Raw genomic sequence first — 26,500 nt, forward strand, 5'->3', positions numbered from 1 at the left:
GTGATCTCAAACCTGCCTCTTCTTTTTCTTCTTCTTCTTCTTCTTCTTCTTCTTCTTCTTCTTCTTCTTCTTCTTTGTGTTTAATGACGGGTGGCTCCCAATGTTAAACGTGCAATACCGCCACCTACTAAACTGGAGTGTGGGTCAAAGCGTTTTGTCTGCGGAAATACATAAATAATCAAAATAAAACAAACAAGCCACCCCACCCCCACTACTTCAAATCAAATCCTCCTCATTGATCCACTTTCTTTTAAAAACTCAAACAAGACTTTATATTTCCCTTCTCCAATACTGAACACTTCCACCACACATCTCCTCAGCTCCTTCTGGAGCTTTTCTCTTTTTAATCCTGTGTGTCCTGTTCAACCTTGTGATCTCAAACCTGCCTCCATGGACGCTTTTCTTCTTCTTCTTTTGGGATTTATTGGGTGGTTGGAGTGTGGATCATGATCATGTCTTATATAATCTATTCTATTGAGTCAAAAAAACAAAAAACACCTTATATTCTAAGATAATCAAATAGTATCTGATAACACTTTTGAGTTTTTTTGTAGGATATCTCTTAAATCCGAGGTTGCCGAGGTTAACTATGAGCTGCATTCTTTCTTGCAAGATTTCTGAAAGTTTACTATGAAATGATGAACTGTTTCGTCTTATTATTGTGGGAATAATCACATTGTCCTGTATCAGGTTTCCCTTTTTTTTGCAAAGTACTCTTTAGTCCTGTGTGTGTCCAAATCTGAGTCTGGATATTATTTTTTCTTCTCTCCTGTTCATTTCTGCCCGTCTCATTTCTCCCACCTTCCTTTGAATTTGGTAAAACCATCGTCCTTTCCTCTCTTCTTCCAATTGCTTCTGCCACCTTTTCCTTCAACCTCTGTTTAATGATGCTCTTAGTCTGTGCGTCACTGAAGCTGACTGCCACATCAGTGCAGACATTGCACTTTATCACCCGATGAACAGACTTTATTAAATAAATCCATAAATAAACCAGTTACATCAGTAACAGTTGGAACAAACAGAACAACTTGTTTCAATTACAACGTGAATGTATAATAAAATGACTTTGAAACAGTCTGTAACACACATGTTAAATAAAGATGAACATAAACACTTGCTGATGAATTCACATCAGAGTCGGAAACATCAACGACTTCTAAAATAGGCCATCAAATATCCCAATGTAAGCTTCCTCCTCTTGGCTGTTGATGCTGAAGACCCAGTATGTAATAAAAGAGGGAAAGAGTATTTATTACTTAGGTTTATGTCAATAAAAGTGAATTCCATTTAGATTAGTTTCATTAATTATTGAAGAAAAACATTTCAATTTGTCAAAATAAAAGCCTCTACCTTCTGTTGATAGAAGAGCTGGAGTTGGCTGGGACTCTCACTGTTGAGAAGAAATCAAACCTTCTGGTCTCTGGCGCAATGTGCTTCTGTTTTGGGAGATTTTCCGGTGTTTTTGCTCTGATCTCTTCACTGAAGATGCCTGGTCTCTGCGCAAATAGGAGGAAAGGGGCAAATGTCACATGTGCCAGCTACCTCTGTCTTTTGCAAACGTGGCAATCGAAAGGCAAAAGCGGCACATTCACAGATATTTGTATGCACAAACTGACCTTTCGATTTAACTCAAGTGTGACTCGATTCTGTGGCCTGACTGCGACTAGTGAGGGTCCTGGTTTTCTGATTTCAGAAATTAGATTTGGTGAAATCAATCTAAAACACAAAAATACTGTCTTAAATACCACATAAAACCTCTGTATCTCTTGAGATATTTTACATAATCAGATATTTGATTAATCGTGTGTGAAACAGAAAATAATCAGAGGTAACATGAGCACTATATCCTGGCTTTACCTCAGTGGTGTCTTGGCTGGGGTTATACAGGGTTTGACTTGAGAGGGACTGAGGAAGAGTGGAGGTGCTGATGTAGCCCCAAAGCCTAAACATAAAATATATGTACTGATATCAAAGTCATAACAATGGTGATGGGAATGATGTTGTAGTTTACGCTAAGATGATTAAAACATGTTGTGGCCACATATACATGAGATGTATTCAAAGCTGAAAATACAGAAAACAAGTGTCATAATCATTATTTTCACATTCTCCTGAGATGCTGAAAACGTGACTTTACCTGGCGTGTTGCACTCAACAGACTGCTGGGTTTGCGGTTTAGCATTAGTTGTGCACAAAGCAAATGACGTCTCGCTGGCATGCACCAAGTGCTCATCATCGAAGTCGCCCCAGTCGTCCCATTCATTTCCAAGGTCAAAGGTGACAGTTGGTATTTGTGTGGATGAAGCAGTTTCACAGTATGAGCCCTGGTTGGTTACCACAGTGGGCCTCTTAGAATAAGATGAGGTGGTTGTATTGGTCTGGATTAGATGCTGTTCAGAGTTCTGACTCCTAACACTTGTTCCTGGGTTCATCCACACTGAGGAACCTGTACACAGAGGACACATCATCAATAGTTTCTGTATAATAGATTTTTTTTATTCAGTCTACAAAGTGGCAATGTCAGATTTGGATCTGCATGTTTCTCCACCATTCACTTTTTGTTGTGTACGATTATCCTGGGGCAAAAGGTTTATATATAATTTCATCTGAGTGATAAGTTAAACTATATGAACAAACTGTTCATAACTGTTTAAATCAATTTTAATGGAAAACAATATTTTAAAATTTTGTATTTTTCTCTCTCTGTGTATTTTGGCTTGCATAATCCAGTGTTCAGTCCATAGTGTGTGTAGAAGCAGGATTGTTTGAAATTGATAAAAACTAAGATTGCCCAAAAGGTTTTCCGGACATTTCACTTCTTGTCAGTATAATACTAACACGCTAAGACTATTCTCATCTCATTCAAATGCACTCTCTCTGGCCCCCCAAAATAATCGTTTGCAGCACATTTTCCATTTACCACATATCCTTTAATCAATGTCTGTATTTGTTCATCTGAGAACACTGTACTGTGCTGTAAATCTTAATCCATAATATACTGATAGTATATTGAAATGAAGCTAGAAAACCTAAACCTATGTAGTATGCGCTGAAACGTGACTGGCAGTATGTAAAGTAAATGAGATTTGTAGTTAATGAGCTACACCCTGCAATCTGTCTATCAAAGAGTTTGAGTGAAGTGTTTTTGTTACGATACTTTGATGGTGGGCATGAGATGCAGCAGGGGTTTGGACAGTCTCTTCCATTGTTTCGTACATGTCCCCAGCATAGTCGTAGTAATCTGAGCAGGAGAGAGAGAGAATGACAGAGAGGCAGTAAAACACACTGTCCCAGATTTTGTGATGACTAAAAGGCAGAATCAATGGTGTATAGTTCAGAGTCATCGTCTTTATGTCATGTACCACTGTCAAAATCGTCCAGATGAATCGTGTCTGTGAGTTCAGTGCAGTCTTCTCCTGTCAGATCCACAGTGTCAGTGTGAGGTCTCTCTGAGGCTCCGTAGTCATTTACTCCAAACCTTCAGATCACAAAACATTTAAATAATCAATCATCAGTCAAAAATGGTCTCACACATTTTACTGTCACACTTTTCACAAATCTAAATTGCAGCAATTGTGTTTGGATCCATTCAAACTCTAAATTGTGTAACTGTGAAAACTGTGAATACCAGGAATCGGTCGGAAGGCTCTCTTTGGGTTTGTAAGCAAAGTTCTGCATGTTGACAGACACAGACTCCTCACTCATTTTCATCTGAGGAAATCCAACAGAAAAGCAAACACACTTTTATTACTCTGTCTGTTTGTTTGATCGGCAGGATTACGCAAAAACTACTACACATATTTCCACAAAACATGGTGGAAGGATGGGAAATGGGCAAAGAATGAACCCATTACATTCTGGACAAAGGGACAGATTTCTTTCATAAAACATTTTCATTATTTTTAATATGTGCCCTTCTATTCTATTCACATCTGTGGTCTTCCTCACCTTGAGTCGTTTGACAGGAGTCAGTGTGTCACATCTGCTCCTGAGGTCTTTCAAATAGGAAGAGAAACTATATTCTGGATTTGTTGACCTCTTCTTTGCCACAGTCACTCCTACTTTACCTTAGGGGGAGGGACACATGGGCACATGTGACAGACTGGAGGATCTTGACAGGCAAACAAAGTTATGCACAGGTGAATATATACTAACATAATATATAAATTAGCAAAAGACACAAAGCGGTGAAAGATGTGTAATTGTACTCACAGCAGTCGTGGCCACAGAGATCCTTGTTCTTACAGAAGTGGTTGCAATGTCTTTTGTTACCTGAATCTGATTGCAAAGTTGTCACATTTTAACAGAGGAACAAAACTACAAATAAATAAACCATTTTATATTTCAGCATCATCAAAATCACCAATGCCTTGGTCTGTCACAGATGTGGTATTTTCCCTCTGAGGTGTAGCTGGATCAGCTGACTGTGGTTTCAGAGCAGAGTGCTCAGTTCTCTGTCCCGTAGGATCATACAATGTGTGGCATGGATTATCAGTACCGAACCTCCTGGCTCCAGAGAAGTACACATTGAACTTCTGCTGGATGTCGAAGCCCACTACAAGAGAGGAAAAGGAAATAAGTACTTAAGACAGTGAAAGACATGATGTAGAACCGCAAAAATTATGAATTTTAATGTTATGACAAAAATGACAAATTACGTAAAATAGGATTTTTTTTTGATTTGTATTTTAAATCTGTAACAATTTTTACCTTTACAAAAACATAACAATTGAATCAATATCTAATTAAGCTTGAAATAGATAATCTTGTTTTTCAGTTATATATAATAAAGGTTGTGCTGTAAAATGATATTGTTACTCCCTTTTTAATATTTCTATGTATATCTAAAAAAAAAATTGTTTTAATTAATTAATAAATAAACTGATGATTACAGTAAATTCAACTGTAAATTAATATTTCCACTGTCTTAGTTACCATATTCTGAGCTGATGAGATTGACACTGATCTCCTCTCCATTCGAGGCCTTCGCCACCTCCATCTTCTTTGACCAGCTACCGCACCGCAACAGCACCATGTCCCTTAAAATCAAAGATGGAGGTTGTCTGCTATTTTTACATGATGGTGAAAGTCTGTGTTTTTCTATTTGGTGACAGAAGAGAAGTCAAACTAAGTGAAGTTTTTTATATAAATATTCTTTTCTTACGTGAGTTTCTGTATGAAGACCACATTGTTGTCAGAGTCTCCGATGATCAATGAGACATAATGGTGGTCTGGAGCTGTTCTCCTGGACAGCAGCTGTGCCTGGTTTTTTAGGTTGACCTTCACCACAATCTCTGCTGTAGCACAGCTATATCTTGGAAGCTATGAAACACAGACAATGAAGAATAACAGAACTACCTAGGGAAAAAAATCTGACCAACAAAAAGAGAAAAGCTCTATTTCATGGTTTGATATGGTGCACTCGGCGCTGTGATAATCATCCTGCTGCACTGTTCACCTGCTCCAAAGTAACTTCATACTTTGGAAGATGTATGACAGATTCTCTGATTTGGTTTCCAAATGGTGGATGTCTGTTGAGAATCTGAATGGGAGAAATTAAGTTACATCCATTGCTTGCAATAATCAGAAAGCATTTTTTGTTTTAAATATTTCACAGACAGACCAGCTCAAGTTCTCTTGCGTTGATTTCCTCGATTTTGCTCAAAGTGGTGAGTCCAGCGTTCACCATGGCAGTCGACAGAGTCTGACCTGAACACACAGCATGTTAGTATCAAATGTTAAGGAATTACATTTGCATTTAATAGAAAGAATATTTAGTTTATTAGTTAATTCATCATGTAGCAACTGTGGCAAAGTAATTTGGTTTGAAACATACCAGTATATGTTTAGGAATTACCATATTTACGTCACTTAGATAAAAGTATTGGATTATTTGCTCGTATCAGCTGTAATGTCAGTCATGGGCTTGCTGTTCAGTTAGTTTGTATGGTATGCATAATACGCATAAATTATCCATAGATATTTTTAATTATATAAGATAGATTTTAATTTATTTCAGGTTGCCTTGAAAGAACCAGCAAGGGACAACACACAAATTAGCGTATACAGCTAGCTCTGGCTCATTTACAGTATTTTGTCTGATTAATGAGTACTGTCCCTATAAAATAAATAAACAAACAATACACTATATATAGCACAGTGTCATAGCAAAGAACCCACCTATCTTCTCCAGCTGTCTGGAGACATAGGGCGAGTTCTCCCAAAGCTTTGATCTGAAGCACTTGGCCAGAATCAGGGAGTTGAGCAAAGCAGAGAAACCTGCCTTAGATCGCTGACTCAGAAAATCTGTCAGACCTGATGAAGATCAAAAAACAAATAATGTAAAAAAATCATATTTTGGGAGAACATTTTTATATTTTGTCCACCCTGATTTACTCAACATACATTTGCTGATGCGCATCCCATTCCTGAAGATCTTTGCTGTGTCCTGTGTAAGTCCAAACTCTTGAATTGAAATAGAACCAAGCTGAGCCTGAACCAAGCTGAAACCAGATGAATGCAAGACAAATGGATTTACACAAAAATAAATCATGAACCATTAGTCCTTTTTTATTCAACAATGCTTTTCCACAGGGAGAGCACAGAATGAAAAAAACGTACCAGTTCACTTTCATCTCACTGGTTTTGATCTTTCCCTCAATGGGAAACCTAGAAACAAACATAAGGAACTAATTTATTACGGCTGGTGTCTACCTGCATCCTAATGTCTATCCCTACCAAATGTTAAAATAAATATAGATTATGATACTGTAAATGCAACTGTTCTATTTGTTTCTGACCTGATGGTGATCCTGTTCTTGTCCCTGTTCAAAGTGTTCAGGTGCCTCTTCTCATTCACTCTCAACTGAATGTCACTGAACTCTCTGCTCTTTGACAACAGCTCGATCTGTACATCCAAGCACTTTTGATCTAAATACTATGCTTTTGCAATGCCATGCAATACACAGGATACAATTCATCAAATTTTTTCTGTAGCAGAAAACCTGTTTAACACCACAGAGAAATGTTGCTCGATCTGCTGTCTGCTTATCAGGAAACCTACCAGGTCAGACAGGTTCTCGGTGCCACCCACTTTGGAGAACTGTGTCATGGTGTCGAAGGCAACACAGTACCTCGCCATCAACCTGCCGGCTTCTGTGAAGAACCAAAAAAACGACTTAACAAGGTTATTTATATAATATTAGCATAGTTAAATGTAAATTACCTTCATGCCACTGATAATATTCTAATCATTTTGATGCAAAATGCAAAAATCTCTCTACCTGTTGGTTTGATATTGATGTCTTCATCCATGTCGATCAGACCAATGGAGGACAGAGAGGTGAGATTCTTCAGGCACAGAGCTTAAGAGAAGATGAGAAACAGTTGTCACCCTAAAACTATAATAGTGGAGTAGGTTTATTTACTTGAGTACACAAATCACAGAGTTACAGACAGAAGCAGATCTGGAACTAAAGGTTGCTTCAGTATATTAGCGACATGCTACTTGTTCAGACAGAGTAAAAACAGTTATGTCTCACCTTGCAATTTTGCTTCAATTCCATGTCTGTCTAAGCCGGCAGAGAACCCTGAAATGATTTAATGTATGATAAGAACAAAGACGTTGGACAATGATCCTGACACTTTATTTTTACTTGTGCTTTGAGCTCTCACCGTAGTGCGTGGGATTCTTCAGGGCTCGGACGTAGAGGAAGGTGGAGCGTATCCAGTCAAGAGCCATGTTGACGTCACTGATGGTCTGGAGAACAATCTCAGCATTCAGGTGCTCCACCAGGTGATCGTGCAGGCTGGGGAAATAAGATACGCTGTTGGAGCTCTCTCCTCTATGTATTCATGTGAGAGAGAATGATAAAAACACTGAAGTACTAAGTGACACAGCTACAATCGATAATACCTGCTCTCTATGATTTCCATCCCATTCATAAGCTTCATATACTTGTCTCTGGTTTGAACTTTGGTCATAATCACTGCAGTCGCTGATGTGTCAAACTAGAAAGGGAAAGATTTAATAAAGAGATCTAACAATGAAGCTAATGTTTTTGTATAAAAGTTTTAGAATTTGCCCAAATAATGGCTAAAATACTTATCTCTCTGTTGTTACCTGTGGTCTTCCAGCTCGGCCTATCATCTGCAGCAGGTCAGCTTCGCTGTACTCTTCACAGGAGCCTGCAACATACTGCATGGTGGATTTGATCACCACCAGATGAGCTGGCAGGTTCACCCCCATGGCCAGAGTCCTGGTGGTAACTGGGAAATAAGAGTTAAGAACTCAAATTTCTAATAAAATATTTTATAATATATAATATAATATATTCTGAATCACACCAGAAGGTCCAAAAAGTACCTGACTGTTTTGCACCAATACGATATAAGTATGTTATAAATATGATTCACGAGTGTCTGGTTTCTGATATACTTTTGATTAGAGGTGTGTGATAAGTTGATATCAGCTTTAAAGCAACATTTCTGTTTGTAAAATATATACTTCCACCATATTACATCACTATTAAAAAGGCATTTATGTTCAAATTTGACGTCTGTCGATACAAACCTTGGGCAATATCTCAACACAATAAGTCTGAAACATTTAATGACTCAGGTGTTGCAACCTGACACTTGTCTTTTTATGTTTATGTCTACAGTGTCACAAAGCAGATAAAAAACCCAGGATCATGTAGCATACTTCTATTGTGTCAGTTCACAGTACAGGATAAAACTGTGTTAGTGACAAAGACTCACAGAGGACAGGCAGGTCTCCCATAGTGAATGCCTTTTCTATCAATTTCCTGTCAGACAGTTCAACTCCTGCATGGTGGAAACCAACTCCTAACATCACCAGATCTGGACCACAAACACAGAAGAAGGCTGTGTGTTAAACAGCAGCTAGTTAGACGCACACTTAAATGAACACATGCTTTCTTACTGTGTCTGGATTGAAACAGGTTTCAGAGTCTGTAGCGGGTGGGATCGAACTATGTTAAGGTTTCAAATGGGGTTTATGGGCCGCTATAAAGACTCACCTCTCAGTTTTGAATCCAGAATAGAGTTCGCATTTTTTAACAACCTAGAGAGTGAAGAAGATCAAGCTTTCAGTGAAATTAATTAAAATTAAGAATGACAAAATATTTAAACATTTTAATGTAGGAAAGGAGGCAACATACCTCTGCTTGTGCTCAATGCTCATAATGAACCGAGCGTCCTTGGCCAGAACTGCAGCTGACTGCTGGGCTCCTTTCCTGGTAGAGCAAAACTACAGAGACATTTTGCATTAAACAAATCAAAAATGAAGAGGCAAATATGTGCAAAACAGTTTCCTCCATTTTCCTACTCACCACTAAAGCAGGCTTCTGGTCAGAGTAAGTCTGAATGATGTTGGCCATTTTGTAGTTGAGTGACAGATCAAACTTAAACTCTGTTTGGTTTTGGTTGCAGGGAAATCCCAGAACCACCTTCCTTAGCTTCACTGGACGGTGGCTTTCATCCATTTCCAGATATGTGGCTGGACCGTTCTCATTTGACAGCCAGTCTGCTATCTAACAACAGGCAGTTCAAGAATGAGTCACAGGCTACTGATTTATAGAATACATACAGTACAAAAATATACAGGAGGATGTGGTGGGTGACCATATTTGTCAGCCACTTACATCAGAGATGTTGGGTATGGTGGCGGAAACAGCCATAAACCTGATTGAGATGCCTGACTCTGGATTCTGTGCTGTCCTGTATGTGTTCACTGCCTTCATCCTGCTCACCACCACTTCCAACGTGGCACCACGGGTCTTATCTTTCACCACATGCACCTGAAGGACAGAAATGTTTCATCTGACAGTCGATTTCACAAACATCCCAGAGGTTCAGGGGTGTTGGAATGAGGGTAAAATAAAACAAAATTTAATATTGATATAATAAATTCTTAATCATTGTATTCCATTATTAAGATAAGGGATTTCTAGAAGAATTAGATAGGTTGTGAGCACTTTCATCACACACAGGCCCAGAGCATGATGTGTTTTTTAATGACTAATCTATTATTATATATATATAATTCAGATTGATTGTGTTCTATTTTTTGCAAAATGTTGTATGTTTTATTCACTGTTCATTTTGTTCTGTTAGTTTTTGATACACTGTTTTTTGTTGCTGTGTTTCTATATCTGCCATTTAAGGTGACCTTGAGTGCTCTGAAAGGTCCTATAAATAAAATGTACTATTATTATTATTGATCTTAAGTAAAATACAGTGCTGAGGGCCGAGGATGCACCATCATCAAATGTGGCAAAACAAAACAGAATGTGAACAGCACATCTTCTGTCACCTGAGTGCACGATGAGCATCCCGCTTAATCCAGGCTGACTTTGAGATACTTTGTAAATTGAATAATGGGCCGGTGAAAGAAATATCTGACAAACTCACTAACCTCATCAATAAGAAGCAGCCTGACGAGCTGCAGCAGACAGTTATCCTTCCATTTTCTTGTCATGCTGTCCCATTTTTCCTGAAAAGAATGATAAATACGACATTATAAATTCAGGTAGCACTCTTGGTTCTGATCTTTATACTTCTTCAACTTATATTGCAATGGTTCAGTTGAAATGCAGTGAAATGTCACACACAGGCGTGGTCAGGATGATGTGTGAGTCCTGAATCTCAAAGAAGTCGTCAATCTCTGTGTCGCCTGTAAGCTCCTTACAGCTCAGACCCAGAGGACCAAACTTCTTCTTCCAGCTCTCGAAGCACTGACTGCACAGAGCTTTGATGGGTGCAACTGGCAAAAACAAACAACGACAGACTCACAGACCAAGAAGATAAATGTACACACAGTGAGTCGGAATTTTTTTTAAAGCCCCCAGTGTGTGAAGTCAGGTGTATTGTGTCAAAACAATGTTCTCTAAATAAATTTGGATTTATTGTGCATAGAATTTTATTCGCTTCCAGCTATCAGAATGTATCAGCACAAGCTTTGTTCACGTCGACAAGGGGTTTAAACAATAAATCAGACCAGTGTTTTAAAACAGCTGTAAGCGACACAACATCGTTTTGTGAGTATAAAGCAATTTAACTTCCTGAGGAGGAGAAAGTTTCCTCAAAACAGAAAAAAGAACACACAACTTTTCAACTAGAACTACTATGTTCTGTGTCTCCTCAGGTTGTGGCCTTAGTTGTGTCTTAACAAGTTAAGCGGAGTATTACTGTGCACTCACTATAGACAGCTTTGACATCTCTCCAGGGCTCCGACGTCTCCATTAGCAGGCGAATGATGGCCAGCTCAAACAGGACTGTCTTACCAGAGCCAGTGGGTGCACATGCCACAAAGTTCTTACCTGTGTAAAGAACCTGAGAACAAAGAGAACATAAACACACTCCAGGAGACCCACCCAGTCACATGGTCACAGTGTCATGTTTTTCATAATCCTCAGTACACTGTTTATACAGGCCTTCAAATAAAGCTTACATCATCCAGTGCTTTGGACTGAACGTAGTTGAAAAACGGGAATTCGCTGAAGACAGATCTGAACTTTGATGCTGTGTTTGCATTGTTTAGGAATTTAGGGAAAACAGCAGCTGTGAAATTACATTCCAAGCATAAAAAAACAGTTGAAGTAAGTAAATTCATATTAACTTGCACAACAGTAAAAAGGATACGGATTTCAGAGACAGGTCGCAAAACTTCAGACCCAGAGGAACCTCAAATGTGCAAAGTTCAAACAAACGTTAATTTTCACTCTTTCTGACCACTTGCCCTTTTTATGATATTAATCTTAAGTGTTTATTTGAGGTATAACAGTAAGGAATTGTGTTTTCTGCTAAAAACAAAACTAAAATGGCTATACACTACAAAGCATCTAGTTTTACTGCCTCCTGCCTCTATCAGCCTCCTAGTGACCAGCATGTTTCATTACACTGGAGCGGTCAATGGGGAGAGCTCACCTCATTTTACCTCCTCACACCCTAACACACTGTGGCAGCTGCTGCCACTGCTAGGTGCAAGCATGCTCATTAGCTGCAACATTTTACATAAGCTATATGAGTGGTGTTTGGTAAACCAGTCATTGACGATGAGTAAATGCCTGTCTGAGACTGTGTCGGCGCAGTGCAGCACCTTGTATGCAGAGCGGCTGAGGCGTCATGGGCGGAACGAAGGCTCTCTTTGTGCCCTTGTCCGGCATCTCTGAGTGAGTATCCTGCTGTGGGGGTCGGCCACTTGCTGCAGATGAGCCCAGGAAAGGGGGCGAAGAGAGGGGCTTTGGAGGGAAAGGAGGAGCTGCCTGGCAAACTGTCGCCCGTGGCGGCTGAAGAGGAGGAGGTACTGTCGCCATGGCAACCTGACTGAGAAAAGTTTGAGTTCTGGAAGCTGTCTGGCTGCTGCTGCCGCTGACACTGAGGTCGTCTGTGTGTGACGAGTCACCTCCACTGTTCGACACCTGAACCTTGAACAAGCTGTTGTGGAATGAAGGGGAGGATATGAAGGTCGGAGGCTTAAGCGAGGAAGGCCAGGCATTATGGCCTGTGGCAACAAGGCAAAGATGGGGGATGGTTAAGCATTTTTTCATGTTCTTATTATGAACTGTCCATCAATTCAAAGATCAAGGCTCCTTTGCTAAATACTAATATTAACTAAGCAAATCATATGTTTCAACAATTTCAGGGATTTAAAGAGTGAATCATTGCGACATTACATATTTGGACAGCAGATAACATAAGACCTGATCATTTCCATTTTTCAAGCTCTGCATCCACCTCCTACGAAGGAAAATCTTTGCTGACCTAATTTTTACTGCCTTTGATTTTTACCATTTTGTACTTCAGGCCACATGTCATTCCTAAGCAGTTCAACACATTTCTGTTGTTTAGTGTAGATTTCACATCTTTCGAAAATATGTAGACATTGAAAAACAATGTGTACAGACTCTTTAATCCACAATCATTTGAATGCTGTCTTGACTCTTGCCTTCTCCGTAGAAGTGGGTTTTTGCTGCAGTCCACAGACAAACACCTCCTGCTGACGGCCACATGACCAGAGTCCTGCGGGGTTTCATCTCCACCTCTGCCACTCTGACAGGCGCCCTGAGAGTAATCCCTAAACCCTTCACCTCCCCAAAGGCCATCACATCTGCTGATGCTGTTACTGTTGCTGCCACACTGAGTCTCCTCAATCTTTTTCTCATCATGGTTAAAACCATAAGAGCTGTTGATTTGTGATAAGACTTTAAGGCCAGTTGATACTTTAAAAGGAGGAAGGGGAAGTGAGGCAGGAACAGATTTCTCTGAGAAACCTGTGAGAAAAATAAAGAGAGATAGATTTTAGTTCCCAAATTAAGTTGTTGGTGGCTGTCAATGATTTTAAAGAATCAGAAATGACTTGACAATGATTTGGAAAGATGAGAAGAAAAGAAGAAAATGTACCATTGCACTGACACATGAGAATATATCATAAGACTAAGATCCAAGTTTGCTTGCAGAAGTCAATGGAAATAGGGAAAGCTGTCGAGCTATTGTGTCAGTGAGTCACAAAGTTACATTTAATAGGGCTTCAATAGGCCAGATACTGAGCAGTTTACTCAAGTCAAGTGAAAAGGAATTCACCCTAATCCAGGGTAAAACATACTGTGTAGAGTAGAGAGTGACTCTGCCTGCATATCATGGGTAGCTGGAATCTGAGAAAATGATGGAGGCACATCCAGGTGCCATGGATTTGTCTCCTGGTGCAGTGGCTTTCTGTTGAATACAACCCAAAATGAGAAACACTGATGAGCTGCTGAGAGAGAAACAAGAGGGGGGAGGGTGTGTGTGGTATCTATTTGCACTCACACTTTGTGGACAATGGGTTTCTCAAAAAACAGATTGTCCAGGGACCAGGAGCAGTCACTGGAGTCCAACATCTCCTCAGATCATGGATGGATGGATTTTAATTGGGGACATCCATCTTTATCAAACTTTAGGGCTTCATCCAAGATCAGCTTTGGCCTGTGGCAACAAGGGTTTAGCTAATCATCTTTTAATTTTTCGCTCATATGTCCTTGAATTAAAAAATCTAGTTTCCTTATGATGCAGCTAGTCACGCTTTAATTACCTCAACCAAGGAGGTTGTTTTCACCCCTGTCTGTTTGTTCATTGGTTGGTTGGTTTGTACACAGGATTACACAAAAACTACTGAACCAATTTTCTTGAAAGTAGTAGAAGGATGGTTCATAGGCCAAGAAAGATCCCCTTAAAGGTTGGCACTGATCAAGACAAAGGGGCAGATCCAGGAGTTTTTTATATAAACATTCTTTAAAATTGTGAAATAAGGCGCTGTCTTTTTTTTATATTATCACCAATTTCCCCTGGGAATAATTCATGGATCTTAATTAAAGCAACCAGGCATGTTGAGGGGACTGATACCTATTGGAGGAGCTTGATTGAATTTAAGGGGACTGTTGGGCCTTAGCGGAGGTACGCACTCTCTTCAGTGCCATTTTAGTTGTTAACTAGTGTATGGACTCAAACCATTGGAGGAATTGAAGTGAAAATCATATCAATATTAGAATATTGGACACAAATAATTTTTACATACAATAGCTATGCGGTTAGTGATGTGGCTGTTGATTTGGCTCCATTATTTAACACACAAAACATGACAGAACTGAATATTTTCTTAATATCCACCTGCTGCACAATGTTAAATGTTTTTCTTGTGTAATACGGTTAAGAGTTTCCTTGTAAAATATTAAATTAGGTCGCCATTTCTGGAGTTAACTTTGCCTTACTAGCTTAAGCAGCGTGGATAAAACAAGCTAGCAACATTCAAAAGCAACAGCTATCAGTTAGCATTAGTTGTGAAATTAGCCAGAAAATGTGTTGTTTTCAAAGTTATGTGTTCTATTTTATCATCGTGTACCCACCTGTAATAATGAATACACTTCCCCTGCTTTAGTCAGGGCCCATTCATTATCAACACTAACAGGACTGTAGTGAGGCTTAATTATTAATTAATAATATGAGCTACAGCTCCACATCCTCAGATGTAAAGTAGGGCAGCTGGAACACATGATCACTGTGTTAACTCATTTCCTTACTTTGTGTGATCGGGCCCGCGTGTGATTTCCCTTTAACATGGACGGAGGCTGTGAATGAGTGAAGCGGCTAATCAGCGGCTAGGAGAGTAACAAAGAGCTGAGAGGAGACAACCATGGGGGGATAGAAGGTAACATCTCTCCTCTGCTGCCACACAAACCTGGTCTGAGCGTCAATGACGAGTTTGAGCAGCAGAACCAAGCCACTTCTTTTGTAATGAACACAAACCAAATAATAACTAGAGTTTCATTTGATCAATTAAATGGCGATTAGCCGCCATCCATCTAAAAAAAAACTACTACCCAAAAGAAATGGTCATTAACTCAGGTTTTTTATGCCTCCTATCTGGACTGAACCATTACGAACCTTTCGGGGGGGGGGACACGGCGCCGACTCCTAACATTACGTTCCGGAATTATACAAGACAATAACTTAAAACAGCCTTATGGCCTGTAGATGTCTTTAAATCCAGTGTAGAATATAAGATAATTATCGGAACATTGGCTTTTGTTCTGTCGCGGAGGAGCAAAATGTCAGCGCGGTTACCCTTACAAAGGAAATGCTCCGTCCCTCACCAGACCACCACGGAAAATGGCGACTGTGAAATAGATGGAAGACGAAAGTAAGAAATTATTCAATGCATCGTATTAATTGTGCCCCGTCTCCATCCGCGCCGCTCGGAGGTAACGTGGGTTTGTTTTTCGTCGTTTCACCGATATCCGCGTCGCGAGCAGCGAGTAATGGCTGTCACCAGCGGTAGTTTAGCCTGAGGAATAGGTTTTGGTCTGGAACAGAATGGTCTGCAGCTCCTGCAAGCAGCATCCAACGAGCCAGCGTGATACAAACGCCGAGGAAATGCAACGAGATCCGCGCGGAACAAAGTGCGAATAACCCGATCTGCTCTGAAAGTAGGTACCCTTTGGAATCACGTTCAAACTACTGTTCGATGGCTTATTACTGAACAACTGTGGCCAAAGTTTGAGCTCTGTACAAAAGCCACCGCCGCTCATCGAAAGCCTTGTTACGGGGTTCATCCCTGTGCAGTTTCGCTGCCGCTGTGTAGATGTGACAAACACCTCTTGCCACAGCAGCGATCACCTGGTGTGACACTTCTATTGCCCTTCAAATGCGAGACTTCTCACCCCTGCGACCTTGTCGCGTTGTAAATGGCTACAATTAATCATCCGAGCGTGATGTCAAGTATATTTTGTATTAAGCCATATTTGTTTTGTGTCGATCGAGTCAAGGATGTAGCTGTGCTGTCACTGCGAGTAACCAAACTGTTTACTTTTCACATCACACAAGCTCATTGACACAAGCAAGAATATCATGGCAAACTTAAAGGTTCACTGTGTGAGATCTAGGTTAAAGGGATCTATTGACAGAAATGTAATGTAAAATAATCCTAGTGATGTTTTCACTTGTGTGTAATCATCTAAATTGTACGCAGTGTGTTTTCTGTATCCTAAAATGAGCCCTTTATATTTACATCAAGAGTGGATCCTCTCTGCGGAGGACGCCATGTTTTTTTACAGTAGCCCAAACTGGACAAACTAAACACCTTTTGAGTTTTTATGACAACTGAAGGCTACCATAGGTTCTCTTTCATGTATGGAAGGTGAGGGTTGTTCAGCTGCAATATGCAACTTCACCACTAGATTTCACTAAATTCTACACACTGAACATTTAAACTCGTAAAACACAAGGTTCAGTATTTGATTTTTTTTAAATTTCTGAATACATCTGTGTGACTGTTACTACGCTGACCAGATTTGCATTCAGGACTGCATGTTTAATTTCATTATTGATATATATACCAATTGATTTCTGACGTAACTAATGTATTTTAAAAAAAAAAGGCTACAATCAAAAAAGTAGAAAATCCTGATAACATTTAAACAATCCTCATAAAGCTGCATGGTAATTTATGGCTATCGACTAACTGTTTTCGCGCTTTTTGCGTTAAAAAATGACTAAAATGTTTAAGCCATTGTAGCACCTACTACTGGCTGCATTGTACATTTAGCATAAATAGTACTCGTCAGCTAGCATCAACTTGAAATTTTGACTAAGGCTACATCTGTACTACTGAAAACGCATATCAGGTGACCACTAGCGTACACTGGGCATGCGTGGGCCAATATAAACAGGAAGGCATTCACATGCCGGTGCGCACAGATACCTCGAACAATATTTCATCTCTTATCCATGTTGTGTTCTACACTCGTAGCCAAGGCTAAAGATGGTTGGGTTTTTTTTCAGGAAGGGTGTCATGTGATAGGAGCCTGACAAATGAGCAAAGGCTACATCGTGACCGACTTTATGAGTGTCCACGTCACAGTTTCCAAACATCTCTGTTTCTACCTCTCCAGACTAAAATGTTGCCCAGATCCTGCAACGTTTCCACACTCCGTTTTAAGGAATATTGTGGCGTATCCATAGAAGAGCTGAAGAAGGAATGTAGCTTAAATGTCATCGCCACCAGGCCTATGTGGAGACTGGAAGAACTGCACTTGATAATCATGAGAAATGTGGAGTACCAATTTCAATTTTTGGGTTTTGCTCAACGACCTTCTTTTTTGTAGTTAGTTATTATATTTTTGTATCCAGCAAAGATACTTAGGTACAAACCTTCATTTTACCAGGACTGTATAAGGTAAACATGATTACTTTTGATTTACAACATAATGTATAACACAATCAGGAAATGTATGAAAGATCCCCCTGTTGTGTTCATCCAGCCAAAATTAAGCGGTTACATACTGAGCCGAACAATGAATCACCTTTCCAGAGAGGCAAAGCTAAAGCTAGACTCCAGCTAGACTTGTATTTCACGGTCTCACTGGTTTACCCTCATTGTTGCAACCCTTTGTCCTGTTCCTACAGAGCTGTTTTAGATCAAGATTTCCGTCGAGTGCTCCAACATTCCACGTTTTGTTTGTGCAGGATTGTTGTTGTTTTCTAATACTGTAGTGCATGCTACATCTGAAACAAACACTCGGGCAGGAAGCAGATTGTCAACTCTGCAAGTGGTTGCTTACTTCCAGAAAATGCTACAAACGACGAACAACAGAGGTGAAAAGTAAGACGAAGGATTTAAACCAATGATGAGATAGAGCTGTAAGTGTTTACAATGTTTTGCCTTGCTGGTAGTCGAGCTTCGACTGATAAGAGCCAATTAGGAAGCCAATGCGGGTAATAACCGATCCCAAAACTCATCGTTCAGATCAGGTCTCGGGGTTCAGTCACAAATCAGATGATTTTTCAGATCAGCAAAAGAAGGGGGACAGATATGTCTTTGCTTTCTATTTATAAGAACTTAAATAACAATTCTAAAAAGGAATTCTTACAACTTTCCAGGTGTTTTATGTTTAAATAAAGGTTAAAACTAAAATATTTAATACCTACTTGTTATAATATATTAATCTAGACTGTAGTGGTCCGCTATTTTCTAATTTGTCTCACCAGAGTTTAAAAACGGCCCTTAAAAAATGTTACATTTTTCATGGTAACACAAGATATTACTAAGTCAGTGTCTTGCTCAGTTGATTCCTTGTAGAGTTGTCTACTTCAGTTGTCAGTGCTACTTGCCTCATGCTTACTTGGTCTATCCCACTCGCACACTTGCGCTATCGTCCATAAAGTTTTTACTGTCCATGCATACAGCCAGACCTTAAAGATTGAGCTGTGGCTTTGTGCATAACTACGAGTGGCATTCGATGCAGTTCTGACACACAAGAACTTCTTTCACTCTCTAGTCGGTGTACCTGTTACTCTATGATGCAAGTGAGAGCTAACTGTGTGCATGTGCACCTGGGATACCACCACAAATTCTGGATTGCCCATATTCACAAATCACAATTTGTCTCATAGGGCTTAACAAGGTGCGACATCCTTTCCTTAAACTTCAACAAGAGTAAGGAAAGACTACCAAAAGAAAAACATATTAACCGGGGAAAAACGTAGAAACTTCAGAGAGAGCCACATGTGAGGGATCCCTCTCCCAGGATGGACAGAAGTGCAATAGTTGCTGCGTGTAACTGAACACATGAACAAAATCACAGTATTTACAACATTGATTAGAAGAAATAGTTTAACATATTGGAGAAGTGAGTCAATGTGTGTCAGGCCACTTTCATACTACTACATTTTCATTTGAAATCAATGTTTTCAAACTAAAACGATCTCTGTCCACACCAGCATTTTTGGCTCATTGTTAGTTTTAATTCCCGTCCATACTAACACGTCTTAAAATGCATACATGACCACTCACGGTATGGGTGTGCCAGTGTAAACAGGAAAATATGAATGTGCTGGTGTACACAGGAACTGCTGAAATGATAATTTGTCTCCTACGCATAAAGGCAGTTGTAGCATTGTTAAATACAGACAGCTGTCAGCAACAATCGTAATTGATTTTCCATGTTGTGTTCTACAGTAGTAGCCAAGGCTAATGCCGGTTGTTTCCTACCAGAAGGGGTCATGAGTCTAACAAAAGTCTTAATATTTGATGACTTGTTTATTTAGGATTTTGTAGTTAAACACTTGTGACAGTGGAATATCTATAAGTTTTACCTTTCTTTTTCAGGTCATGGCAGCAGAAATGTCATGTCTGACAGGTGTTGAAGAAGATGACAAAGACGCCGAACCTGAGATCAATGCCTTGTCACTCCTGCAAGAGCCTGTGAGAATGGCCCAAGAGTCAGCCTCTTCCTCTGATTCTTTTGGCAAGCTTTCTCTTAAACAAAACAGTGTCCTAGATGTTCTGTCAAACACAGATATGTTGTCTCCAGTTGGCCTTGGAAATGGACCTTCTTCGCATCAGGCTACCCAAGCCAATGAACTCAATAGCATTTCCACAGAGAAAGAGGAAGAAAAGAGCATCACCCCATTAAAAACTGTCCAGGAAATTGACTCTGCAGGAATTTGGGGTTTTGACTCAGACTCACCTGAGAACTCATTGGATAATTTTAGTGGTGCCAGTGACCTTCATTGGAACCCTCACAAAGAGTTTATGCAGTTTCTGTGGGAGAACGATGATGATTCTCCGGATGAGGAGTCGAAGGATGACGTCCTTCCGACTAACAGCCAAAGGAGAAGGAAGCGGAAAATGGACATGGTTGTCATGGTGGATCCCTCAGAAGACCTTTACCCTGATCTGAGCCAAAAGTCATCTGAGGAATTGTCTGACGGTGAAGGCCCAGTGGACTCCAGTCATGTCAGAAAGTCAAGGAACTTCTCTAAATCACAGTCGTCAGAAACAGGGAGTGTTCCCAAGTATCCCAATGGCACTGTAAAGGCCATCAAGGAAATTCTTTACAATGCTCCAGCAAGAAATTCACATGAGAACAATATAAGTCACAGGCTTTCACCATTGAAGGGGAGGCTCACAATAAATTCTCATTCAGAGGAGAAGCCATCATGTTACACATGCCCAAAATGTAAGATCGTTTTCAAGAAAGAGCATCATTTACATCGTCATATGAAGTCTCATGTTGACCCTCCGAATATTTCGCAAAAGCCTTATATATGCCGTGAATGTGGACAGTCATTCAGACAAAGTGGTTCACTTATTGAGCACATGTCCATCCACCAGGACAAGAGAGCAAGACTCACCGAAGAGATCAGAGGCACGAATTACAAGAAGAAAGATGATAAAAATGTGAAGCTTTTCTGCCCTCAGTGCCCATTTGTAACAAACTGCCCAAACACGTTTGTTCAACATGCGAAAACACATGAGAAAGACAAGAGAAAGTATCGATGTGACAAATGTAGCTTCAGGACTTTCAATGAGAATGATCTTAGGAGACATACTGTTATGCAGCACACTGTTGTAACTGTTAGAAAACAGATCCAGAACCATGACCCTGAAACATTTTCCTGTAACATTTGTTCTTACAGAGCTTTTAGCAAAAATATTTTTAAGAACCACCTTCTGCGGCGCCATCAACAAACCTTTGAGGAATACAAAGCTACACAGCCTAGTCAAAAAACTGCACAGGAATACGAAGCTACACAGCCTTGTGAGAAAAATTCACAGATCCAGAATCATGAATTTGAATCATACTCCTGTAACATTTGTTCTTACAGAGCTTTTAGCAAAAATGTAATGAAGAATCACCTTCTGCGACGTCATCAACAAACTTTTGAGGACTATGAAGCTACACAGTCGAGTCAAAAAAACGGGCAACCATCTAAGGAACAGTATGTTGCTCGTAAAAGTCCTGTAGAAGATGCAGAATTCATGTCTAAAATCTTAATCAAAAATCAGATCTCCACTAGAAGAGCCTGTTCACCGACTGAGTCCAATGACATTTCAGACTTATTCAAAAATAGCAAGATTAAGAGAACTTACAAGTCTCAACTAATGGAATCAAAGCTTGACAAGTCCATTAACGTTCTCCTGTCCAGACAACAACATGGAAAGAAGTCTGCTGAGCAAAATGAGGAAACCAATTGCAGCAACGATGGCACTGATCAGTTCCCAGAAACATTCACTGTCAAGGTTGAAGATTCATCTTTATCCCCAAATGGACATAGTGTGCCCTCAAGTGCAGCTGAAATGGATCTCAAAAGCATGAGTGAACTCAAATTGAATTTGGATCAGTCAACTATGAAAAAGTCACCATCAAAGCGGAAGATGTCAACCCCATATCGCAACACCTCTGATCAAGACTCGTGCTTCATCTTACCAAAACCATTGCAGAGTCCCAAGAAAATAAACCAAGAAGAACAATTTGACGACTTTGACATTCTCCAGTTTAAGGACCCCAACATGAACTCTTTTGACGATGTTGTCAAGGACGAAAAACAAAACATAATTTATACCTATAGCAGAAGAATGTCCATGAGGGGTGCTCTGCAGGCATCTAAAATGTTGTTTGATAAAATAAAGACTGAGGAGCAAGAACAAACTGACCCTGAAATCAAGGAAGAGTGCATAGAAACAGAAGTATGTGAAGAAACCTTTGAATCCCACCAAATACCACTGAGTGAATCTTTCTCAGAAGATTTATCAGAGTCGGAATCGGACCAAAAGAACTGTCCATACTGTCCCGCTGTCTTTGAGTCAGGTGTTGGATTATCCAATCATGTCAGAGGACATCTTCATAGGGTTGGATTGACCTACAATGCACGCCATGTAGTGCCTCCCGAGCAGGTGGCTTCTCAAGATAGGAGGCCACGAATTCGCCGGAAGATCACAGCATTCCGGAGATTGAAAAAAGGTAATTGAGTACTTATTACATAGATTTCTTCTACTGTACGAAATATTTGGTTTATAACCATTTAGCTTTTATTTTGTGGCTCTGAATCAGATATTGTAAAGCCTTGAGCTTGCTGAGATCTTGGAATGTGGTACCACTGCTTAAGAAAATCCTCTGGGGCAACTCCAAATAAGGACTCAGTTGGTCATATTTGTTAAGAACTAGAAATTAGTCAAAGTTTAGTAACAGTTGCACTTGCATTAACTAAGATACATTAGTTGCCTTAGTGCTCTCAAAAATGAGTCATGACATGGTTTTCTGTTACAGAGATCAAGCCATGCTCAATTTGGTGCTATTTTGGAGATGTGCCCTCTGGTTGTTAACTGAAGCCATGAATATGACATTCCACAATTTTTCCATCAACAGACCAAAAACTGAAGTGTGCAAATCATTTGTCATGTCCATCATGCAGTGCAGTCAGCCTAGGCCCACACAAGAACTCATGAAATAGATGGATTTTTTTAGGTCCCGAGCATGACAGTGCAACTATTGTTTTTGCTAGGATTTTTATTTTTCTTCTTCTGACAAAATAATTGCCTTTTTGGGGGCCTTATCATACTCGAAAACTCACCAAATTGTGCGGGCGTGTCAGGTCTGGTTCTTTTGGAATATTTGATTATTATCTAACTTTAACCGACTGTAACTACTCTGGGGGGAAATGTAGCTTATTTAGTTATTTGCCTTGTTTAAGCCTATCATAGAAATGCAGCTACATCCAAGATCTCTGGATCTATTTTTGTGAGTTCTGTTTTCTCACAACTGGTAGATCCAGTTTTGCAACCTGTTTTAACTGAGTTTAAACTATAGTTTCTGTTATGTTTACCTATTTGTACTTTCAATATATACATTTATCATGGTGTACTTTATTAAGGAATGTTTTTGGGGTTTTTTCAGCATTACAGATGGAGTCCGATTCTGGGACTGTGAGGAGTATTCACTCCTGTCCATTATGTGGAGATTCATTTGATAACAGGACTGGGCAGTCCAACCACATAAGAGGCCACCTCAAAAAGCTTGGTAAAAGCTTTTCATCAAAGACCAAATCCCCATTAATTTTACTCCGGGAGTTGATGCGAGACAAGAAGGAATTCCAGCGGGCACTTCAAATTTTGGGAAAGAGACGGATCCATTACCAATATGGTGGTTCACCAAAGCTGTCCAGTGTTGATCGTTTCACGCCATCCCCCATTGGATTCCCAAAAAGTCCTTCTATTCCAAGAGTTTGCAATGATGCCAAACCACTGATGTCCACATTTTCTTTAGCTGAAATGGATTCTGAAGAAAGTCAACAAGAGACAAAGTTGGATGTCAAAAATTCACTCTCAGGCACGACTGCCTTGATAGGAATTCTGAAGAGGAGGAAGTGTCAGGATGACGCCAGACCAAAGGGGTCCTCTCAGATGTCCAAAAACACATTAACGGTTTCTTCAAACAGTGAGCACACTTCAGCTTCACTGCCAAACTCAATATGTGGTAAGTACATTTGTAGTAACCAGACAGGTTAAAGAGGAAGTGGAATACTCTATAGTGTTTTGATAAATTAAGTATCCTCCACTAGAATTTAATCCTGTTAAGATATGTTTTTAAACGAAAGTGAATGAATTTTGTTTGTTTAAAAAAAAAAAAAAAACAGTATTGCACAGAGCAGGACCAGTGTCAGATCGTCAGATTTAAAAAAAACAAAGTTAGAAAAACATATCAAATGTATATGCTCAAGTTTTGAAGACATGACAATTCCACAAAACATGGATAATGTCTACATAGGTTGTTTTGAAATAAACATCATCAACAGATTTAATATATTGTTGAAATGAGGTGTCATCAGCATAAAGACGTAGATTACGATTTTCCAGTTACCCTCAGATTATTGGGCCAAAATGGATATGAAGCATATAATGGAGATAATTATTATTTGTCTTGCCTTACATTTAAGAATTTAATTAATTGATCCTAGTTCTTAACTGGGATTTATAGTATGTACTTCTCCATATTGTCACTTGAATAGCTCTCTATGAGACCTTGTTTCCTAACCTATCTAAATTCCTAATATAACATTTATTTGAAATAAACTAGTCAATGGTTTGGATAATTCACTGTCAATGTAATGTATAGAAGCTCATGTCAGAAAGAAAACCCAATTCTTTTTACGACCTGTTCCTCATCAACCCTAACAAAAAAGTATCCTCATATTTATGTTTTCACGAATTTGTATTTTTTGCCCTGTTGCAGAGAAAGGTGAATTCAACAGGAAGGTGTGTGAGCATTGCAATGCAACTTTCCACAGTGGAGTCAGCTTGTCCAATCACCTACGGGCTTATGCAAAACGAAAGAGGACTGCCTTACTTGAGGGAAGCGGTAGGTGCCCGTAGTGATAACATAACCGTCTGGAATAAACTTTCTCCTACAAGTATTTTTATTAGTTGATTTTAGCTTGTTACATTTATTTATCTACATACATACATGTCGCTGAACTAGCAAGTCATACTGGTTCATACTTCAAGGATCAAAGTACAGTGCTCTTGCAATAAGTTTTCATAACAGTCCCTTGACCTAAATTCTTCTCAGACTAGAAAAATCTGTGTGACAGTGTGAAATGTATATACAGTTAGAGACATACTCATCATTACATCAGTATTTTTATTACAATCTGAACAAATGAGGAATACTTTTAAATCTCTCTTGCTCTATGTGATAAGGAATTCTAATTAGATCAGGCAGACAGTAAATTCTACCTATTGAATTTTACCTGAAAATCCCAGCAGATTATCCAAAACCAGCTGTGAAATTCTAACTGTGGACTGTCTTGTGACATATATTTTTAGCATTTGACTGTAAAGTGAGGAGGCAGCGCTCGAGGCCTGGCTCGAAGAAGAAGACACTGCCCTTACCACAAACTCCAGAGGAAATGTACAGACTCACCTGCAGGTACTGTAGTTTCTTTTAATGTTTAATGTGCACAGTGTTACACTCTAAGGAACAATGAAATATATCATTGCATTTGCAGTTCAAAAGGCTGCAGCTGTCCAGTTGCCCTAGGCAACCAAATTTGGCCCATTGATTGGTCTGTTTGACTTTACATTGATGAGCTCCAGAAAATAATTTTCTTTGTGTTGCTGTATCTTCATCAGTATTTTTGTTCTTTTTACAGGTTCTGCGACCTCGTCTTCCAAGGTCCCTTGTCGGTCCAGGAGGACTGGATTAAACATTTACAGAGACACATTATGAACACTAGTGTCCCTCACACTGGGCTCGGCATGGTCGAGGTCACCTCGCTGCCCAAGGACTCCCAAGCTCTCGAGATTGACCAAGACAGCTCTTTGACAGCCACACATGCTGCCTCATGAAGCCAATGGGGATCCTTTTAGATTTCACTAGACTGTATGTGTATGTGCATTGGATGTTCTTTCACCTTTTTTTTTTTTAAGTCAATGAAATACTGGCCAAAAGTACAATGCTGCTCATTGCTGGAGGTGTTGTACATGTCTGGACATTTGGACGGATGAAAAAGTTAATTATTTTGGATATTGTTACCTTTTTCCGTTTATACAGTCCGTTGTTGGAAAACAATTTCAAATAGACGGACTGTTTTCTTGTTTATGCAGTAATGTTGTGTGGAATCCATTTCTAATGAAAACAACTTTTACCTCAGATTTCTCATGGTTTGAGTCTGTTTTTGTCAAAGTTTGGGAGCGCACCTCTCCTCTATATCAATATTCACATTCGTAAGATGCATATAATCACGTTTCTTTTGTACAACATTATGAAATCCAAGCCCACACTGGTTTCAGGCCATAGAGTTACTGAGAAGAAAAGTTCTCTCGACAGACAGGTCCAAGAATCACAAGTGGAAGAAGTGATCTGCTACTCAAGAACAAAAAAGAAAAATGTCTGCAAACTTGTTATGCATAGAAAGTGTTTTATAGAATTTCAGTAACTGCATTGTTTCTAATACAAAGAAGAAATTAAAAGTGAAGGTGAAGAAAAGACCTATCAAGCACAGCCTGTGCTGGCAATGCCCTTCATACATGTCACCTATATTTAATGTTTAAATATACTGTTTTGAAATAATTTAATTTTAAATGTACTATATCACACAGATACAATGCTTAAAAACATTTGTGTTGTTCTCAATAAAAAAAGTAAAGAAACAAGTTGGCTTT

General features: G+C 39.5%; 2 protein-coding genes across 8 annotated transcripts; one reads left to right on the top strand and one right to left on the bottom strand.

Moving 5' to 3' along the window:
- Positions 1-905: 905 nt before the first annotated feature.
- Positions 906-15,371, bottom strand: hfm1 (helicase for meiosis 1). Of its 4 annotated transcripts, none has more exons than XM_020102504.2 (40): positions 15,236-15,371; positions 13,831-13,986; positions 13,628-13,737; positions 12,971-13,295; positions 12,122-12,459; positions 11,665-11,706; positions 11,474-11,544; positions 11,223-11,355; positions 10,635-10,786; positions 10,439-10,516; positions 9,666-9,821; positions 9,354-9,554; positions 9,183-9,271; positions 9,042-9,085; positions 8,761-8,862; positions 8,123-8,268; positions 7,916-8,010; positions 7,675-7,808; positions 7,542-7,589; positions 7,284-7,364; positions 7,064-7,155; positions 6,801-6,907; positions 6,622-6,669; positions 6,406-6,503; positions 6,181-6,315; positions 5,624-5,709; positions 5,459-5,542; positions 5,165-5,322; positions 4,936-5,039; positions 4,364-4,555; positions 4,213-4,278; positions 3,949-4,067; positions 3,629-3,711; positions 3,363-3,478; positions 3,158-3,241; positions 2,138-2,446; positions 1,858-1,942; positions 1,617-1,716; positions 1,351-1,496; positions 906-1,211 (listed from the first exon to the last, which is right to left on the bottom strand). In XM_020102504.2, the coding sequence occupies exons 2-40, from the start codon at positions 13,899-13,901 to the stop codon at positions 1,157-1,159; spliced, it is 4,683 nt and encodes a 1,560-aa protein (XP_019958063.2). In that variant the 5' UTR covers positions 13,902-13,986; positions 15,236-15,371; the 3' UTR covers positions 906-1,156. The 4 variants fall into 4 exon arrangements, with proteins under 4 accessions (XP_019958063.2, XP_069366756.1, XP_019958055.2 ...); XM_069510655.1 differs by lacking the exon at positions 15,236-15,371 and adding an exon at positions 15,078-15,217 and having other exon boundaries at positions 1,617-1,683; XM_020102496.2 differs by lacking the exon at positions 15,236-15,371 and adding an exon at positions 15,078-15,217.
- znf644a (zinc finger protein 644a) lies at positions 15,067-26,491 on the top strand. Of its 4 annotated transcripts, XM_069510657.1 has the most exons (7): positions 15,654-15,697; positions 17,448-17,731; positions 19,664-22,301; positions 23,235-23,813; positions 24,570-24,695; positions 25,163-25,265; positions 25,489-26,491. In XM_069510657.1, exons 3-7 carry the CDS (start codon positions 19,667-19,669, stop codon positions 25,682-25,684), a joined length of 3,639 nt encoding a protein of 1,212 aa, XP_069366758.1. In that variant the 5' UTR covers positions 15,654-15,697; positions 17,448-17,731; positions 19,664-19,666; the 3' UTR covers positions 25,685-26,491. The 4 variants fall into 4 exon arrangements, with proteins under 4 accessions (XP_019958132.2, XP_019958123.2, XP_019958142.2 ...); XM_020102573.2 differs by lacking the exons at positions 15,654-15,697; positions 17,448-17,731 and adding an exon at positions 15,067-15,205; XM_020102564.2 differs by lacking the exon at positions 17,448-17,731 and having other exon boundaries at positions 15,452-15,983.
- The last annotated feature ends 9 nt before the right edge of the window (positions 26,492-26,500 follow it).

Source organism: Paralichthys olivaceus, chromosome 16 (assembly GCF_024713975.1).
Source record: "Paralichthys olivaceus isolate ysfri-2021 chromosome 16, ASM2471397v2, whole genome shotgun sequence".
NCBI lineage: Eukaryota > Metazoa > Chordata > Actinopteri > Pleuronectiformes > Paralichthyidae > Paralichthys > Paralichthys olivaceus.

Coding starts and splice junctions, on each gene's coding strand:
- hfm1 (XM_020102504.2), bottom strand. CDS start 13,901: ATGTTGGACTCCAGTGACTGCTCCTGGTCCCTGGACAATCTGTTTTTT. Junction 11,356..11,473: donor AGTCCAAAGCACTGGATGAT/GTAAGCTTTATT, acceptor CTTTGTTCTCAG/GTTCTTTACACAGGTAAGAA. Junction 6,504..6,621: donor AGTGAGATGAAAGTGAACTG/GTACGTTTTTTT, acceptor ATCTGGTTTCAG/CTTGGTTCAGGCTCAGCTTG.
- znf644a (XM_020102573.2), top strand. CDS start 19,667: ATGGCAGCAGAAATGTCATGTCTGACAGGTGTTGAAGAAGATGACAAA. Junction 22,302..23,234: donor ATTCCGGAGATTGAAAAAAG/GTAATTGAGTAC, acceptor GGGTTTTTTCAG/CATTACAGATGGAGTCCGAT. Junction 24,696..25,162: donor TGCCTTACTTGAGGGAAGCG/GTAGGTGCCCGT, acceptor ATATATTTTTAG/CATTTGACTGTAAAGTGAGG.